Here is a 20,273-nt window from a genome sequence, read left to right on the forward strand (position 1 = left end):
AGTGCTAGTAATATGTGTGTGTGTGTGTGTGTGTGTGTGTGTGTGTGTGTATAATCATTGATTTTCACCTTGGGTTGGTCATATAAAAATACCCAGGATACTTTGCAAATGCAGCATTAATACTGTGAGATTCTGATATGCTATGTATGTTGGAACAGGTGAGGACTGGAGCAGAACAGGCAATGTAAGATAGTCTCCAGGGTATCTGGATTTCTGCACTTCGAAAAAGATCTTCGGGTGCTTTTGAGAGTTTCAGTTTCCCACTCCTCCAACCTCTTTTTTAAGAACACTGAAAAATATTGCCTAAAATAACCTCATGCATGTCAAGTCAATATGCATTTACCTCAACTGTATTTAACTTAATAATCATAATTCTTGTCATTCAGTGAGAATGTATGCCAGGAACTATGAAAGTTGTATTGATTTTATTGTAAATGGTTAAAATTATTTGGTGCTCTATTATGCTTTAGAATATAATAGGTTAGACAAGTAGTGTTTTATTTTACTGAATGAAGTTAATAAGCTGAAAACAGGTAATGTCTAACATCTCACAGATACTTGCTGTGTCACATTTCCTAGGTTAATCTAATTTGTTGTTTGCAGCAACACCGTGAGGCAGGTACTGGGTAAACAGGCCTGGCTGGGGAAGACAGAGCCCCATGGGTAAATGGCTTGGCAAGGCAACAGTACCTTTGTACAAACTCCTCTGTAGAGATTGTGCATTGAGCAACCTATCCAGAGCCTATGATCTTTACTACTGCACTTTGCTATTTTTTGCTAATAAGTTAGAGTTAGACTCTTTGCTGTACATTTGCAATTTAATTAATTAGCTGCTGTCTACTGAGCACCTGTTCTTTCCATTGTTTGAGAATTTTCTTGTGTGTGTGTATATATACACCATATATGTGTAATTTATACAAGAGTCTGTTATTAATGTTTTTGATGTAAGTAAAAATCTAAGCTTATAAAATGAAAAATTAACATTTTATTGGATAACACTTTATTTGATACATTTTATTTGACACTTTTTAATTCTAGTTTATCGATGGTCGACTGGCAAAACTAAATGCAGGAAGGGGTTTCTCTGATGTATTTGAAGAAGAGATCACTTCAGGTGGCTTTTGTGGAGGTAAAGACAAGTTACAATATGATTATCCATTTTCTCAATAACAATTTTCTTGGTCTTTGCACTTGTGTCTGATAAAACCTATTTCATAAACAACTAATGATTTTCTCCTAAATATGTAATGTCTTAAATACATTTTTCATCTTATAAAAGCTATGGAATTAGCTTATTTTGCCTGATACCTGTTACTCAAGGCATTAAGTTGGCCTCCTGAATTGGCAGCTGTTGGCCTCGATAATCTCTTAATATTGCTGGAAATTAGTAATACAGAAATCCAATCAACTCATATCTTCCTGTCTTTCCTTCTGAATAGTAGTATTCTCTGCTAGAAAACTACTAGTGATGGTTATTACTGAGTATGAATTTAAGAACTGAGGTTATGATTGGTAATACAATCCAAAAAGAAGGGTCTGAACACCAAAATTCTTTATACATATTTAAGTAACTGTATTATTATTATACAGATGTCTTTACCTTTTTTACTTTATAGATCACTGCAGCATTAAGAAAGTTTCCAGTTTACCATTCCATAAGTACAATTAATCCTTCTAGTGTAAATGTTCAAATACTGTTATAATTATCTAGGCAATTAATAATTTACAAACTGATATTTTTGCACGATTGTTGTGGTGTATAGTCTTGACTTGCAGAGCATTTTGCTTGAGTCCTTGAAATGTCCTGTTCATTCATTATTTGCTGAGTGCTTACAATGTATTAGGCACTGTTCTAAATATTAAGTGTACTAAATAAACAAAAATCCCTGTATTCTGTATCTTAGTGTGTTAATTTTTGGCCTAGTATAATAGCAATTTTTTAAACTTCTTTGTATGTTTGTTTTGAGGGAAAAAAATTTCAGTCTATATGTAAATAAATAGATGCTGGAATTCAGAAATGACACATGAAAAGACAAAACGTAATAAGTACTCATCTACACATTTCACAAAATTTAACGTTATTTTTAAGATTCATTTTCCCATCATGAAAATATAGAAACCATTGAGATAATTGGTTCATTAAAGGAGGTACAAATGAACTCAGTAGTTGCGGACCTTTATCTGATGTAAGTGTAGCATTTCATTGAAAGCATTTAGCTTGGGGAAAAGTTAGTTTGCTTGACTCAGCAAGTAAGCTGAATGTGGACTCATTCAGCTCCTTGCTTCCTTCAGTTCATGGGTAAAAATTTAGCTTCAATGGAACTTTTGTGTTAAAATAACACTTTTTTACTTCTCAACTCAGACAAGCAAAATTTTGTCAGCCCATGGACAAGTTGCTTAAGGCATCTATTCAGTATTTACATAACTGCTGTCTCATTATCTTTATGACCCGTGGGGCTAGTAGCTTTCATAGAATTGAAGATGACATTTTGTGACAATAAGAGGCTAGAACTATGATCCTTTTGTACAGTTAAATTCTGTAGTCTTAACCATTGGTCCAGGTACCTCTGTAATAGAGTAGAGATAGGTGGCTTTTCTGGTGGGAGGGCCCACTAAAATTTTTCACGAAAAGCCTTATTGTTTAAAAAAGATTAGGAGAATATGATTACCGATAAGTATCTGACTTAGAAACTGCTGCATTTTCAATACAACTTAATGCCCACTACTTTGTTGTTCTTTATTAAAATGAAAAGGTTTTGAACTCTTATTTTAATTTGAGAGAGCCAGTACTTATCTAAAAGGAAAGCCTAATTTGACAAATATTAATTCCAGTGAGTACAGCAAGAAAGTCCGTTAGAAATTTGTGCCTGTCAAGCATTATTTTTAAATTATTCTATGTTATGTTATTTTATACATAGACTTTTTTTGTAGATGAAAATAAAGCAAAATGTGTTAGGATTTGAAATAAAAAGATGACTTATACAATAAAAATTAGCAGTGTTCTAACTATTAATTAGAAGATATCCATCTATCTAGGGGGGGTGTGTGTGTGTGTGTGTGTGTGTGTGTGTGTGTGTGTGTGTTTATAAAATGGTTCCTAGAGGTCAGTTCTAAACATATGTCATTCACATTACCCTTGTGAGAAAGAAGAATATATCGATGTCATGAAATTAACCTGTTCTTCAAAGAAGTAAACTGATCTAACTTTGTTGTTTATCTCATAATAATAGTAATATAATTGCTCATATTTATTGAGCACTAATATGTGGCAGAAACTTTCCCAGGAGCTCTACAAATATTATCTCATTTAATCCTCACAACACCCAAGGAGGTACTTTCTTTTTTTTTTTAATTAAAGTTTTAGGGTACACGTGCACAACATGCAGGTTAGTTACATATGTATACATGTGCCATGTTGGTGTGCTGCAGCCAGTAACTCGTCACTTAACATTAGGTATATCTCCAAATGCTATCCCTCCCCCCTCCCCCCACCCCACAACAGGCCCTGGTGTGTGATGTTCCCCTTCCTGTGTCCATGTGTTCTCATTGTTCAATTCCCACCTATGAGTGAGAACATGTGGTGTTTGGTTTTTTGTCCTTGCGATAGTTTGCTGAGAACGATGGTTTCCAATTTCATCCATGTCCCTACAAAGGACATGAACTCATCATTTTTTATGGCTGCATAGTATTCCATGGTGTATATGTGCCACATTTTCTTAATCCAGCAAAGGAGGTACTTTCATTACCTCATTTTTATTGAGTATTCAGCTCAATAATTTGCTCAAGGTCACACAGCCAGTAGTGGCCAGAGTCTCAATTCCACATGTGTCTATGTGGCTTCAAAGATATACTGTTTTTTATAGTAGATTTTCTTAATGCAAAAACATTCAGTAAACAAGAGTAATACTTAACCCTTTCCTACTCTGATTGAATCAAAGCAAAATTCTCATCTCTTTTGAATTTCTTGTAGATTTTTTACACATGAAGTCCTAGAAAGACCACTGTGGCAGAAATTAACATTAACTAAAGCTAAGAAAAAATTGTGTTCCTTTAAGCAACAATAATTAGGAAATTTGAGAGAAACATCTATTTTCTCCTCTTTATCATTGCAGTAGTAGTTTATACACTATTTTTGTTAATGCCGATGGTTATGATAAAATGAATATGAATATGATGGAGCTTTATCATTATTGTGGCTCTGATTAAAAATATACAGTGCAGGACAATCAGATAAGGAACATCTAGATTCACATTTGAATCTGGAACTGTATGGTTAAAGAATCTGTGAATACATGCATTTTTTCAAAAACTGCCTCTGCCCTGTGAGCCCTCATCAGGACTATTAAGGAAATCCACGTCATACCTTATTCCTTCATGAGACCCTTGCAAAATCTTCCACCTTAACTTAAAAGGAATGTGTGAAGGGAAGAGTAACCATGGAGTTTGAAAGATAATAAAACAGGACAGGAGTAGAACAAAGGATGCATTTAAGTAAACACAGTGTTGGTCTGTGAAAAAGCAGGTAAGAAATATTGAGTAGTTAAGAACATATTCTTTCTTTAAATACTTTTTTTCATTTAAAATAAAACTAGTTTTTACATTTACATCAGCTTTAAACAGGAGAAATGTTTTCAGATTCATTTTATGAGGAGTATGTGGTTACTCTCTATCACTAGCATGTGTTTCTTCCTTAGTTTACACATATAATCTGATGAGTCTTTTATTTGTTCATTTATTTATTTTTCCATTCTTATTTAGTTTTACTGACTAAGGTATCAAAGGAATTTGAAGACGTGGTAGGTAATATCAGTTTAGTGGCATTTTTCTGGCCTTGTTGAACAATTTAGACCAATTTACGTTTTGAGATAAATGAGTACAAATTACTGGAATTTAAGCAAGTACATTTGAGGAGAAAGTCTTGGCATAAATGAGAAATAGATATTTTGTCCTTAAGTGTGAGAAAATCACTAGTTTTATTAACAAAAATAATGTTAAGAATTTCCTCAGTAATGCCTATTATTGCTATAATCCAGTTATTTTAAAAGAAGGATTCTGAGGGATTTCTTTAGCATTCAAATTAATTTTTAGAATAACAGCCTTTTTCTAACACTGCTAAAGAATAATGTACTTTTCTCATAAATATTGTGGAAGTAGGAACCTTAAATCATAAAAGCAGTAAAATTTAAAGGCACAATTAGCCCTTAAAACTTTTAAAATAGGAATCTACCTAAATTGTACCATGTTTTCATAACATCGAAGCAAGGGACTTCTTCTTTGCCCCTATACTATGAAATTTTAGATTATTACTGGTAATTCTCTCTATTAACCTTCTTTTTCAGGGTATTAGCCTTGAGCAGCCCCTTTCCCTTTCAAATATAATTGCTTTGGGTGTGATACAGAGGAAACTCTGTATAACTTAAGTTTTAATCATATTTTATTTAGCAGTCTTAGAGGGAGTTTTTCAGAGTTGAAGGAATAATGAACCGGGGATTAAATTCCTAGATTCTTATTCTGTTTCAGTTGCTAGCCTTGAGAACATGGCTGAATAATATGTCATCATAGAACCTCAGTTTTCTATTTTGGCAAATTATTTATAGTAATAACGATCATTTATGATATTTCTTCAATATACTATGTACCATACTAAACATTGTTTAATCATTATCTTTCATCCTCACAATAATCCTGAAGGACAATGACTATTATGCTTATTTGATGAATGAAGAAGCTGATGCCCAGCCAAGTTAAGGACCTCATCCCAAATCACATCCTTCACAAAGATAGAGTAGGCCTGAGCTCTAAAGGTCCATTGGACTCCAAAGCCCACTTCCTTCTCATTGAACTGACTGCTTATGGCACTGTTTGCCTATTTTACAGTAGAAAAATACAGTTCAAATAATGTAGATAAAAACATGCGATGACTTGTACAGAGCTGAAAATTAGCTTTTTAAAATTCCTCATAGTTCTAAATAAGACCCTAACCTTTCTACAATAGTTTGAAACTTTTATCATAGCTAGTTTCTTTGTGGTTCAGAGGTTTAAAAGAATTGTTTTCTGGATTGACAAAGGTTACAGAATGCTAAACTGGTGTTTGTTTCTTCTTCCACTTTCTTACATTCATTTTGGGAAAATAATTAAAACACTTTCCAGAATACTGTGAATAATAACAAAGTCTTAAATATGTGATTTCCACTCAGCCATTTTTAGTAGAGAAGTAAAAAGTATATGAACTGATGAGAGCTTTTAAATACAGAAACATATATGAATAATCTGGATGAATAAAGATCTGCAGGGTTTTTTTGTTGTTGTTTAAAAAATCTCCTTGAGAAATAAATTGGTAGAATAACTTGGAATGTTTTATTATTTTACAAGGGAAATATACTTTTAAAAGTTTGGTCAAGCCAAATACCACCTGAAACTCATACCTTTTAAACAGGGCAACTTATTTTTACAAAGGTTATTTTAGGTAGTTACATTTTGCTGTAGTTATTTCACAAGTTAAGAAAAAAAATTTGTCTTCATGTTTCATCCTCCAGAAAAGGTGCAATGCTGTGTTCTGAGTAGTCAGAGATGTTTTTCAGAATAAAAATTGTTTTTTGATATTTCTTTTAAATTAGAGTAAGATTTTAAATACAGAAGTGAATCCAGAGCTGGACACTTCTTGCCTGATGTTGATTAGGGATGCAAAGATAACAGCTAGAAAGAAATTTTGGGGCTGAGATCATTTTGTCTCTATTTTGTAAGAGCAAGGTGATACATCTTTAAAAATCCACAGCCACAGAGTAGAGGAGAACAGTATGTTTTAGGGGTTCTTTGTATTGGATAGTGTCTGAGTAGCCACTGGGACTTTAAAAAAAAAAAAAAAAAAGAGATGGGGTCTTGCCCTGTCTCCCAGGCTGGAGTGCAGTGGCATAATCTTAGCACACTGCAACCTTGAACTCCTGGGCTCAAACAGTGCCCTGGCCACAGCCTTTCAAGTAGCTGGCACTATAGGTGGGAGCCACCACACCAGGCCTGGGATTTTGTTTTTTTATTGTGACTTTTTACCCCTGCGACTTAGGGAGTATTTAAGCTTTTAAACAAGAAGGTAGCTGAAATCTAACTGAGATCAGTTGATGGGAAAGATTAGATAAGTTGTATATGTATTTCTTTTTTTACCTTCTGATATCATCTTATTGACTAAATTATTTATGAATTTGGAACCAGATATGCTGATCGCTGGATTTTATTAGAACTACTTTTCAACATTGCATATAAAATTTGCCTACTAAAAATTGTGCAAATACTAGTTCTTGATAAATTTTGGTTTACAGATTTATTTTTGATCAACCATTCCTGGCATCTCATTTTTATATATTCCAGGGAACCCGAGGTCATATCAACAATGGGTGCATACAGTCAAGGTAATCATAAGCTTTCAAATGTTATTCTTTCACTCTAATATAAATGGAGAAATGTTCAGCAAAAGTATGCTGTTTATACTTATGCTGTTTATTTGAAATATTTGAAATGTTTGTATATTTTGTCACATTTAAAATATTCTTATTTTATGTTTATAGTTTGTTGATACTCTTTAAGATAATTTTTAAATGGAAAGTTTTGGTCCAAAGATAAATGGCTCATTTTGAAAAGCAAGATTTTACTGCCAAATCTTGTTTTTCTTATATTATTTTCCAGAAGAAGAAATTAGGTGGGGTAGTAGGATTTGATGGCAATTTTATAATTTGTGGTAATATAGTTTTGTTAATATGATTTTTAAATATGAAACTTTCTCCCCCAGACTGAGACTTTATTTGCCCGATATTAAAACAGCTGATAAACTTGTATTTCTTTCTTATTAAGCTTTAAATACATTCAAATTACTAGTCATATTGCTCAAGTCTACCTAAGCTTCAAGGAAGAAATGATTTTTAAGTGATGTATTATATCAACTAAAGAACAAGGTGGAAAGTGTACATTTTGTTTGAAATTATTAAAGTACATAGAAACTTGAAAACACTGAACATGAAATAATTTGTATAGGTCTTTAAGTTGTGAGTAAAGCCCTTTTTTTAAATATGCAACTTACTGTAATACTTTGTTTTCAGGACATTTTAGCTAAAAGTTTTTGGAAATGTTTCTGTTTTTCTTTTGCAGAAAGGAGGTGCACTGTTCAACACAGCAATGACCAAAGCAACCCCTGCTGTACGGACAGCATATAAATTTGTAAGTTTTTTTGATATTTAACAATCCTATTTATGAAATTATAAAACATTTTCCTAGGTGATAGACATATAAATTCTGAATATTTTCTATTTTTCTTTTAAATAAACCTAAAAAAATTAGGATTAATATTGACCAAAGCAAATTCAATTGTTAAAATTATAACATTGCATGCAGAGGGTAGTTTCTTTTATATAATCTAAAAGTGGTTCTCATTTTATTCCAAAGCTATCGGCAAAGTTGTGCAGCAAATTGAAACAGTTATGGATGGGGTACCATTTTGTAAAATGTCATTATTTCATTTAACAACATTTTACATTCTTGCTGTGTACTTGCGACTCAAGTAGAAAAAAAAAAGAAAAATATAGCGAGGTCTTTTCCCTCAAAGATGCATTGACTGTTTATTAACATTCTTCCGTGAGTCTCCAAGGCAAGCTTGTCCAACCCATGGCCTGTGGGCTGCATGTGACCTAGGATAGCTTTGAATGTGGCCCAACACAAATTCTTTTTTTTTTTTGAGACGAAGTCTCGCTCTGCCACCCAGGCTGGAGTGCAGTGGCACGATCTCGGCTCACTGTAACCTCCGCCTTCCAGGTTCAAGCAATTCTCCTGCCTCAGCCTCCCAAGTAGCTGGGATTACAGGCACCCACCACCATGCCTGGCTAATTTTTGTATTCTTAGTAGAAACGGGGTTTCATCATGTTGGCCAGGCTGGTCTCAAACCCCTGACCTCAAGTGATCTGCCCGCCTTGGCCTCTCAAAGTGCTGGGATTATAGGTGTGAGCCACTGCGCCCAGCCCCAACAGAAATTCTTAAACTTTCTTAAAACATTCCAAGATTTTTCTTGGAATTCTTCTTCTTCTTCTTCTTCTTCTTCTTCTTCTTCTTCTTCTTCGTCGTCGTCGTCGTCTTCCTTCTTCCTTCTTCCTTCTTCCTCCTTCCTCCTTCCTCCTTCCTCCTCCTTCCTCCTTCTTCTTCCTTCTTCTTCTTCTCTTTTCTTCTTCTTCTTCTTTTCTTCTTCTTTCTTCTTCTTCTTCTTCTTCTTTCTTCTTCTTCTTCTTCTTCCTCTTCCTCTTCATCTCCTTCTCCTCCTTCCTCTTCTTCCTCTTCTTCCTCTTCTTCCTCCTCTTCCTCTTCTTCCTCTTCTTCTTCTTCCTCTTCTTCTTCTTCCTCATCCTCCTCTTCCTCTTCCTCTTCTTCTTTCTCCTCCTCTTCCTCCTCCTCTTCCTCTTCTTCCTCTTCCTCTTCATCTTCATCTTCTTCTTTCCCTTTCTTTTTTTTTTTTTAGCTTATCAGCTTGTGTTAATGTTAGTGTATTTTATGTGTGGCCCAAGACAATTCTTCTTTCTCTAATGTGGCCCAAGGAAGCCAAAAGGTTGGACACCGCTGCTGTAAGACTTGCAGAAAAAAAATAACGGGAATAATAGTAAGAATAATAAAGTAAATAATAAATGATAAAGTAAAAAAACTCTTTAATATGACAATTAAGACCCTTCAAAACCCAACCCTTCATGTCTAGTTCCTTTTCCCCCTACTCCTCAGAATGTTCCATATCTCTGAAGATACTTAGCTACTCCTCATTTCATGAATGTGAGATATTCTCCTCTGCCCTTTGATTCTTGCTCAAGCCATTCCTATTAATTGGAATGTCAGTTTCTTGGCCTTTATCCACCTAGTCAACACCAGTTCATTTTATAGGACTTAGTTCAGACATTATTTCCCCTGAAAAAATTTTTCTGAACCGTACACAAAAAAAGCTTATATACATATTTTTGTCTTCTCAACCCTACACAAAAATGTTTATATACGTATTTTTGTATCTGTAGGACCTTCTGTTTCAACACTTGTTTTGTCTGTGTACATTTCTCTCTCAATACTAGTCTAGTAACTTCCCAGGAGAGAAGCTAGTGTGTTGTGTTCAATAAATTTTTTAAAATTCAATAGGTCGGATATTTTATATTTCTAAAAATATTTAAGGCAAGGGTTTTGATTTTGTAAGAATTTGTCTTCAAAAGCTTTTCTCGGTAAGTGAGTTGATGTGATTGAATTAATAACAAAATAGTATATTTTAATAAAAGTTTAGAACTTCTGTTATTCCTTGAGTTAAAATTGTGATATGAATGTGGCCACCCTTTCTGTTTAAAAATTCCATTCAAATATTAAATTTTATAGTAGGGAAGCTAATCTATAGAGTTAATTAAAAAATACAGTCCCAAAATTAGAATTATTTGATCCCTAACCATAAGGCCAAAATAGGACAAGGTTATCATTTTCCCTTAGAAACCTCAGCCTCTGCGTTTTGTTTGGTTGTTCTATGGCTTTCCTAGGAAACCTCTCTGGTGGTTTAAGTGCAGTTTTTGAAGAGATTTTTTTTTACAATGAAATAGTACACAACTACCATGTGAAAAAGCAAAGTAATGTTGATCCTTGTTTCTCACATTCATTTAAGATTCTAAAAATGGTTTCACAGTCAATAGCCCTTCATTTTCTTCTGGAGCGGGCAGTTGAGGGTTTTTTTAGGCTTAGAGAAGTTGTATTGTTTTGCCAAATATGTGTCTTGCCTTAATTTCACTCATATTTTTCACAAAAGCACAGCAATGAAGCAAACATGTTCAAAACCCTATTCATTATTTTAAAATTTATCATTCTAATCAGTGGAGTATTTTATTTTGAACTCTTCTCTGCAAGGAAGTAAAATCTTTTCAAATTAAAAATTATATTCTTTGGGCCGGGTGCTGTGGCTCACACCTGTAATCCCAGCACCTGGGAAGCCAAGGCAGGTGGATCGCTTGAGGTCAGGAGTTTGAGACCAGCCTGGCCAACATGGTGAAACCCCATCTCTATTGAAAATACAAAAATTATCCAGGTGTGGTGGCGTGCTCCTATGGTCCCAGCTACTTGGGAGGCTGAGGCAGGAGAATTGCTGGAGCCTGGGAGGTGGAGGTTGCAGTGAGCCAAGATTGTGCCACTGCACTCCAGCCTGGGCCACAAAGTGAGACTTTGTCTCAGGGGAAAAAAAAAAAAAAAGGTTTCTACTCTGGAGGATTGTTCCCTAAATTAATTTCAGGTGAATTAAGATCTTTAGAATATACCTAATCACTTTTTTATCATTTATCTTGTGATCATATCATCCCTGAATCAGGAGGTTTGGGGCAGGTAAGTCAGTCATTCTGTGATCTTTGTAATTGTTTCCAAAACTGATCTTTCCAGACTGCTCATTTTCTGAAATCTGTACTCTGAAATTCCTTCTTTGACCACAAATTGCTATGAATAAAACTCCTAATTTCTGTTGTGTGGTATAACAGAATTTACTTACCTTGGTTTTCTATAGATAGTAAATTTTTCAAAAGTAGGAATCATGTTTTTACCTCTATCTCATTTATTCAATAAATTATTTGAGTGCCTGTCATGAACTAGGCCTTATACTCATCATTGGAGTTATAGCAGAACATGAAGGTACAGTAAGAGATACTGTCCCTACTTTTATATTTGTTTTCCTATCACTTTGCTCTGCACTTTGAACATACTACAGAAATACTGAATATGTGTTTGTCAAAACAAATAATGATTCCATCCTGTTCTTATAACATTTTTATACTTATTTTTATAGTTAAAATTTTTTTTCCTATGCTTTTCATGCATATGTTTTTCTATGCTGATAGGGGCCATAAAGAAAACTAGAGTTATCATACACACTTGTATAAATTTAAGAATAACAGCAAAGTGGAATTCATATTTTATTTGGCTAAACGGTTTTCAGAGTCATCTTTCTTGTTAGGTCTCCATTTTAAATTATTACCAAAGCCATTTGCTTGGAGCATTTCTCTGGAGAATACTTGCATTTTGTTAAGCTTCAAATTGGTAAGTTGAAAAGGATAGAGAGAACCTATATCCGGCCTTCCAGGTAATCTGAAGGAAGTCAGAGGAGGACATGGGACAACAATTATTTTAATGAATCAGTGCACTATGGAATTATAGAACCATGGAAGAGACTGACACTAGTAGCTTCAACTCTGTATACTAAAGAGCATCTGAAAATATTAGTGTGATCAAGTGGATTCGAGGATAGTTAGCTAGATTACAGTCTCCCTGAGTCACTTTCCTTATTTTAAAATGTGATCATAGTAGTACTAATCTTACAGAATTGTTGTGATAACTACCTAAGATCATGCTAAGCACCCGGCACACAGTCATATATTTAGGAAACAAAATAAATATGAATTCCTTTTCTCCTCTTTTTCACCTTTGCCACTGTGAGTAGGAATTTCTAGTGGAACAAAGGCTAAGGCTTTTGTGAAAGCCCCCAGTTGTCTTTAGTTAAGTTATACCCCACAGGAATCACAGCAGGATGTGAGAAACTCAAATGCTGGGGCCAGGTTCCCTGTGAAACATGAGGATAGCTTTAAATTGTTAAATGACTTTTAATTTTTACCAGAAAAACTATATATGAAATACCATTCCATTAAGATGGCTCTGCTAATAAAATTCTGTGTCTGCCTGTAAAAGCTCTTAATAAAGCTTTGTAAAATTGCCAAAGTTTTTTCAAGTTCAAACATCTACCCAAATAATTTGCTGTGGGGATGTACTTTCTCTGTTCCTCCAGTTTGTTACAGTTTTAACATTGTAATCTGGTTTATTCCTTTTGTGTTCTTTATAGTTTAGGAAACAAAATAGTCTAAATGTTAGCCTTCGTATGATACTTGTATACAAAGAAGAGACTAACGGTTTTACCAACTGATTTAGGTGTAATAAAATAGTAAGTGATATGTGTATCCCTGATAATAGAATGTTAGATTGTAATCTGTTCTTTTTCTAAATCATATGAATATTTAGTAATTGTCATTAAATTTTATCTTGTATACTTATTCTTTAAATGGTAATGGAACCATCCTGAGCCAGGCACATTCATTATCATTTTCTAGGCAAAAAATCATGCAAAGCTGGGACTAAAGGAAGTGAAGAGTAAACTAAAACACAAGGTATGTCATATTCATTTTTTTCCATTTTACCTTGATTCTTGTATTAGTTTGAAGTTTATACTTACAAATTAGAAATTTGTGTTTTTAATGACATTTGAAATATGCTTAGCCCTTTGTTCAAGAATGTATTTTTTATAACAAGCCCTCTGGCAACTATCTGCTCTTCTGTATGCATTCACTGAATAATCTCTTTACTGTTTGAATATTTTATCACAGAACTATGGAAATCTTCAAAGATGTTTTAACAGGATGTATGTTTTCATAAAGTTAATTGCCTTGATATCACAATTGAAGTTCTTGCTTTATGCTAAGAATATTTTTAAAAGATATCTTTTGTGTAGAAGTAACCCAGGAATGCCATCATTTGTTTTGATATTCTCATTCCAATAGTAGTTACTTTAAAATGAAGAATGTTCTTAATTTACAAAATATTATGTATGTATTTAAGTTATGAATATTGCAGATATGTAAATATGTGTATATGTGTGTTGATTTTAATTTGTATCTTCGCAGATTTTATTATCAGTTATGTTTTGAATTTTTACCTTTGGAGAAAACATACTACTTAAATCTTCCAGTGTAGTGATAGCAAATTATCTTTATATAAATTTTATTCAGATTATTCAAAGTAATCAAAGATTTTTAATTATTTTTATTAAATTAAATTTATCAGTATAAATAATTAAGATCATTAACCTTATTTAATTAAATTTATTAATTTTGATTATAGAAAAATGCATTTTCTTCTTAAATAGATTCTTTACACTTAAAGCTGAAGTGTTATTTTGCTACTTGTATGTATATCAGATACTTTGTTTATTAATCTAATACATTAGTAATAAAAGGAGTACTTTACAATTATTGCCTGTATATTTTTTCATGTGTAGGAAAATGAAGAAGATTATGGGACCTGTTCTAGTTCTGTACAATATACACCAGTTTACAAATTACACAATGAAAAGGGAGGAAACTCAGAAAAGCGTAAGCTTGCTCAGGTAAGTAAGGTTATTTACCCTTTATTCCCCCACATTCTCAAATTATATAATTCCAATAAATTATTTAGGAACAATTTGGATCCACTAATTTTTTATCTTATATGAAAACCTGCAGTATTGGTCAAGGGGAGGAGTTAATGGAACCTGGGAAGGCTACAAGGGGATTGAGAGTCAAATGTTTCAGATATCAGTCTCTACATGCTTTGTTAGCCCATGCCCTCATAGATCTCATAGTCCAGTGAAGGAAAAGACAATTGAATGTGTGATTCTTATAGAGTGTGAATAGCTTGATGATAAACTGGAAATCATAGGATTCCTTTACTACAAAAATAAAATCAATCTTATACATGGGTATTTGGCCATTAAAATAGTCTATAGAAATTAAAATCTGAACTACTATAAGTCTATCCTATTCTAAAGTTAGATTATTTTATTTGCTATAAATAGTTAAAGCTTCTTTTTATATGCTGATGCTACTTAAAATATTGTTTCAAGTGACTGAGTGTTCAGAATCATAGCTATAAGTGTTCCTGGTTTTTTTTTTTCATAAGTACATTTATGAAGGCTCTAACTAAACAAAATTGGTATATACGAAATTGGATCTTAAGTGGCCTTAGAAAACTAGCTTCAAAAAAGAATTCTTGAGTGGACTGTAGCTACAAAATTACAGAACTGGAAGTGGCTGCAAAGCTTCATTTATAATAGTTGCCAAGGTTTGCAGATGAGAAAGTTGATAGCTAGAATGGTCACAACACTTGCCATAAGTCTCATAACTTATCAGTGGCAGAAGGAGGCGAAAAGCCATCTCTGATGCTCAGTTAGCTTTCCTGGATAGCCAGGCACCACAGAAGTATACATGGCCATAAGGTGCTTCCAGGGTCTTTGTCTTTGAGCCCATTTTGTGCTGCTGTACCAGAATACCTGAGGCTGGGTAATTTGTAAAGAACAGAAGTTTATTTCTCACAGTTCGGGAGGCTGGAAAGTCCAAGATCAAGGCACTGGCACCTTATGAGGCCCTTCTTGCTGTGTCATCCCATGGTGGAAGGCAGAAAGGCAAGAGAGATGAGGGGGCCAAACTCACCCTTTTATAACAGCACTAATCCCACCCAAGAGGGTGGAACCCTCATGGCCCAATCACCTCTTAAAAGTCCCACTTCTTAATACCATTACAATGGCAATTAAATTTCAACATGAGATTTTGAGAGGACAAAATTCAAACCGTAACAACAGTCTTTAAGAATGGGAAAGGATAGTGAAGCTGTACTGAAACTCTAGTCCTTTGTAAAAAAAAAAAAAAAAAAAAAAAATCCCATTAATTCAGTCATTCGTCAACACTATATGCCACACACTTTTCTAGATACCAGGTATATATAAAAGGAAAACACAAAAATTCTCTGCTTTCATGGGACTGTTTTTGTAACATACTGAGTATTTCCTCGTGATTATTCATTTATTAAGCTGATATTTTCACATTAGAATTGTGTGATTGTAGCATACTGATAGTCAGTACTGATTGTCTGTTCTAAAATAAGCCCTTCAATAAAATAATTATTCCCGAAGTCAGAAACCTTTTCTTGTTACTGCTGTTAACTGGAGAACATTTATTAATGTGTGAACTAATAATGGATTTGCTATTGATTTTTCTGTTGTTTTTTTTTCCCACCACTAATATGTTCAATTCTTGTCTGTTTTCAAGCTTTAACATCTCAAATACTGTTGTAAAATGTTTATGGCTTAATATGGAGCATTTAGGTTATCTTTACCATGGCGAGTAGATTTTCTGTGAAAACGAATATGAGATCTTTGTTACCTATAGGATACTTTAAGATGTAAAAAAACATGATTTATATTGGAGAAACACGTTTCCTAAATATCAGTTTCAAATTACGACAACTACTATTAGCTCCTCATATTTTAATTAATTTATTTTTCATTACAAGTTGATGGTTTATAATTATATAAATTTATAGGGTCTAAAGTAATGTTATGATTCATGAATGTAATGTGGACTAATTAAATAAAGCTAGTTAACATATCCATCACCTCAAATACTTAACATTTTTTGCGGGAAGAACATTTGAAATTTACTCTCTTAGCAATTTTAAAATGTACAGTACTCTGTTATTAATTATATTCACCATGCTGTAAAGTAGATCTTAAAAAAAAATTTTAAAGTCTTCTTTCCTTTAACATGCATAGCATTTTTATGATAATGTAATTAAAAAATACATTACTGATTTCTGTTTTTGTTTTCTGTTAACTTCTAGAGACAATTTCTTTTTTTATTATATATATTTAACGTGTATAACATGATGTTTTGATATACATATACATAACGAAATGATTACTGCCCTCAAGCAAATTAACACATCTATTATCTTACCTGTTTTTTTGCAAAGTAAGAACACCTAAAATCTATTCTCCTAGTAATTTTCTAGCATACAATACAGTATTATTAACTATAGTCCTCACACTGTACATTCTGATAGAGAAAATTGTATTAGGTTATGGAAAACCTTATAGAATAATGGGTTCCATTCAGTGTATACTTACACTAAGTCTTCAGGGCTACTATATATTATCATTAATTCAGTTATCTGCATTGATTAGCATTTTATGGTTTACAGTAGACATGACAGCAATAATTATAACAGGAATTGAGAGGAGTAGGGCTTATTCTTTAAGAGTTCTAACATGATTTTCCTACCTGCTGTATAAGAATTGATTAAACATACATGTTTAGAATTGTGATGCAAATGTTGATAATATCTGAATAACAATCTTTAGTTTTCAAATGATAAATATCTGAGTTTCAGGAAACATGTATACCCAGTATGTATGTTTCTTTGTATTCGTTATGTGTCCCATTATATAAATAGGTAAATATATCTGTGTGTTGTATGTATCTTTTTTTTTTTTTTTTCTCTGAGACGGAGTCTTGCTCTGTCCCCCAGGCTGGAGTGCAGTGGTGCGATCTCGGCTCACTGCAAGCTCCGCCTCCTGGGTTCACGCCATTCTCCTGCCTCAGCCTCCCAAGCAGCTGGGACTACAGACACCCGCCACCACGCCTGGCTAATTTTGTTTTTGTATTTTTAGTAGAGACGGGGTTTATGTTAGCCAGGATGGTCTCGATCTGCTGATGTCATGATCTGCCCGCCTCGGCCTCCCAAAGTGCTGGGATTACAGGCATGAGCCACCGAGCCTGGTCTGTGTTGTATATATCTTAATAGCAAAATTTTTAAGAGTTCATATCCTGCCTACTAATATCTATTATAATTTAGGATTTTGCTTGCATTTTTTTTCTGTAATTGAAATTTGATTTTTTAGTTTTAGATTCACATATGTATTTAACAAAGAGCTAAATTTTGGGCCCTCTAGCAATTGTTTTCTGCTACATTTCACCCTTAATTTTTTTTCCCAAGGCTTCCAGAGTCCATGCTATCTTGCATTACTAATGTTACTTCTTTGAATTGATGTTGAGTTGTTACTGCTTTGAAATGATAGCCAACTGGTGGCCAACAGTTTATTTATAAAAGCAGAGCGGGTACGTTTACATTGAAATTATCATCAAATCCTTGATTTTAATTATTTAGTTTTAATAGTGTTAGCAAACTCACAAATTAAATAAAATAATATCAAGCCATTTATTATAAGGATATAGGCATTCTTTAGGACATCTAATTGCAGGAATATATCTAGGCTTCCAGTAGGATTAGAACTAGGAAATGGAAAAAGTAATCAGGGAAGAATATCAGCTTCTCTCCCTACTCATCTCATCTCGTCTCGTCTCGTCTCGTCTCGTCTCGTCTCGTCTCGTCTCATCTCATCTCATCTCATCTATCTCTCTCTCTCTCTCTCTCTCAATCTCTCTCTCTCCCTCTCTCCCTCCCTCCCTCCCTCTCTCTCCCTCTTTTCCTCTCTCCCTCTCTGTCCCTTTTCTTCTTCCTCTTCTTTTCTCCATCTTCCTCCCTCTCCCATCCCCTGTTCCTTCATTTCTCTCCTCCCCTCCCACTCCCCCTTTAATGCTTGGCCTGTTCTTTCTGCTTATTTGTTCATTGTGCATTCTGTAGACTGGTTTTCTCAGCTTCTCTGTGTCCTTGACACAGATCTTATAGGCCCTCAGTTGAAGCAGCCACTAGAAATGGATAATAATTCTAGAATCCAGTTCCTTAAGGAAGAATGTAATCAGCTCACTTGGACCAGGCATTAATTCTTCGTTCAATAAACTCCAGCCAGAGAGGCAAGGAGAGTACCGTGTTACCGAGGACACAGGAAGGGCAGTAGAAGTGAGTGGGGTGAACAAGGGAAGCAGTTCTCAGAGAAGTGGTTTTAAGGACTGTGACAATATCTCACAAGATGTCTACTGTTTCTGATTGCTTCACACTATTTTGCTTTTCAGTGTTTCATTTACCTACAGTTAGTGTGGTCAAAACATATTAAATGAAAAATCCCAGAAATAAATAATTCATAAACTTTTAATGACATGCTGTTCTGAGTATTACTATAATTGTTCTTTTTCAGTATCAGTTATTGTTGTTAATCTCTTACTGTGCCTCATTTATAAATGAAACTTTATCATAGGTATGTATGTTTAGGAAAAAACATAGTTTGTATAGGGTTTGGTACTAACTGTACTTTCAGGCACCCAGTGGGGGTCTTAGAACATATCCCCCGTGGGTAAGGGGGAACTGCCGTAATGCTATTTGCCAAAAAGTCATATTTGCAAAATAACAAAAACAGATCTGCATTTTTAAATGCCTGGAGGCTGGAAATTTATACCACAAATCTGGGGTTTGATAAGTTTAAGGTCAGCCTACCCTAATGGATTGATGTTGCCTTAATTCTCTCCTGAGAATTGAGCCACTTACACTAGCAAAAAAGGCTACAGGTGGAAATGAATTTAGGGTACTATATTTGCACATTGGGCAAGGAAATCAAAAGGCATCAGCCATAGTCTGCTGCCTTTTCTTTGCAATCTGATATTGCAGAAGCTTCTTTGGTTCACTTTTTTGGAGATAATCCAGCCCCATTGATTTAAGTGAAATATGATACAGTATGTTATGGAAGAGGCAGAAAGCTGATGCTAGAGCCACGGGCATACTGTCGTATGATGATTACCAAATCCAGGAATTCTCTTACTCCTAACTCTCCAAGTATAATAATATTGGTATCTGAGTATATTAAGATTTTCAACTAAATATGTAATATTTCTAGAAATATTTGGATGTGGTTAAAGGCAAAGTCTAGTTATCAGTATGTATGTCAGAGAAACTAATGTCTATTCATTTATATTCTACCTATTTCCAAAAATACTTTAATATCTTACAAAGAACCGTAAAAAGATTAAACTGTATTAAAATTAGGTAAGTTTTAAGGCAGAGAAAATGTTAAATGTAGTAAGAAGCTGTTAAGGCCTATTCCCTGCACAGCCAAAAAGAAGAGAAAAGCACAGCTACATGGTTCATAATCCGCAAAGTTTTGGTTTTTAAAAAGTTGCTTATGAATTACCCAGTCATTCCAAAGAAATAGGTTAGATGTTTTAGATCCACAAATCTTTTCAGTGTCACAAGAGTTCACATTCTGGTGGAGGTACCTAGCAGAGACAAAGACTTTCGTTTTGGAAGACAGAAATTTAGTTTTCTTCATTTAGTCTTTTCTGTGCTGTTTCTATTATTTGAAATGCTTAGTCTCATTAATACCTCTCTCAAAGACAGCTTAGTTTACTAGCTGTTGAACCTCATTAAAAAAGGTGAAAACAGGTACAAGTGGAAATAAAATACACTCTTTTCTTCCTACTGTAAGGCTACTGAAGAGTAGCATCACTGTCATGTTAGAACTGGCTCAAGTACCCAAATTCTTTTAAAAGATTTGTTATGTGGTGAATTTAATTGCCTAAAGGCAAATTTCTGCAGGGACCTTTGTGATTTTTGTAATCTAGATAATTTTCATGTTCCTACTACTATTTTTCAAACTTCAATTTTTATACAGTTGAAATAGTAGAAAAATGCACTAGAGCAGCCTCAGAAGACCTGGGAAAGATGGACAGTTTTGTGATAACAGTGAGGCTGTCTGTGTATGTTTGTATTTACGTGATTCA

General features: G+C 34.0%; 1 protein-coding gene across 9 annotated transcripts in view; it reads left to right on the forward strand.

Annotated features, from left to right (window-relative positions):
- The window catches only part of DENND1B (DENN domain containing 1B), a 257,532-nt gene that overhangs the window by 216,831 nt on the left and 20,428 nt on the right, over positions 1-20,273 (forward strand). For 8 of the 9 annotated variants that reach the window (XM_063794083.1, XM_063794087.1, XM_063794102.1 and 5 more), the window contains 5 exons: positions 1,039-1,129; positions 7,363-7,403; positions 8,137-8,205; positions 13,125-13,181; positions 14,069-14,176. In XM_063794083.1, coding sequence (XP_063650153.1) covers positions 1,039-1,129; positions 7,363-7,403; positions 8,137-8,205; positions 13,125-13,181; positions 14,069-14,176 — 366 coding nt within the window. Of the gene's footprint in view, positions 1-1,038; positions 1,216-7,362; positions 7,404-8,136; positions 8,206-13,124; positions 13,182-14,068; positions 14,177-20,273 lie in introns of those variants that run through there. The other variant, XM_063794123.1, reaches the window with a different exon arrangement.

This window comes from Pan troglodytes, chromosome 1, assembly GCF_028858775.2.
Source record: "Pan troglodytes isolate AG18354 chromosome 1, NHGRI_mPanTro3-v2.0_pri, whole genome shotgun sequence".
Classification (NCBI taxonomy): Eukaryota; Metazoa; Chordata; class Mammalia; order Primates; family Hominidae; genus Pan; species Pan troglodytes.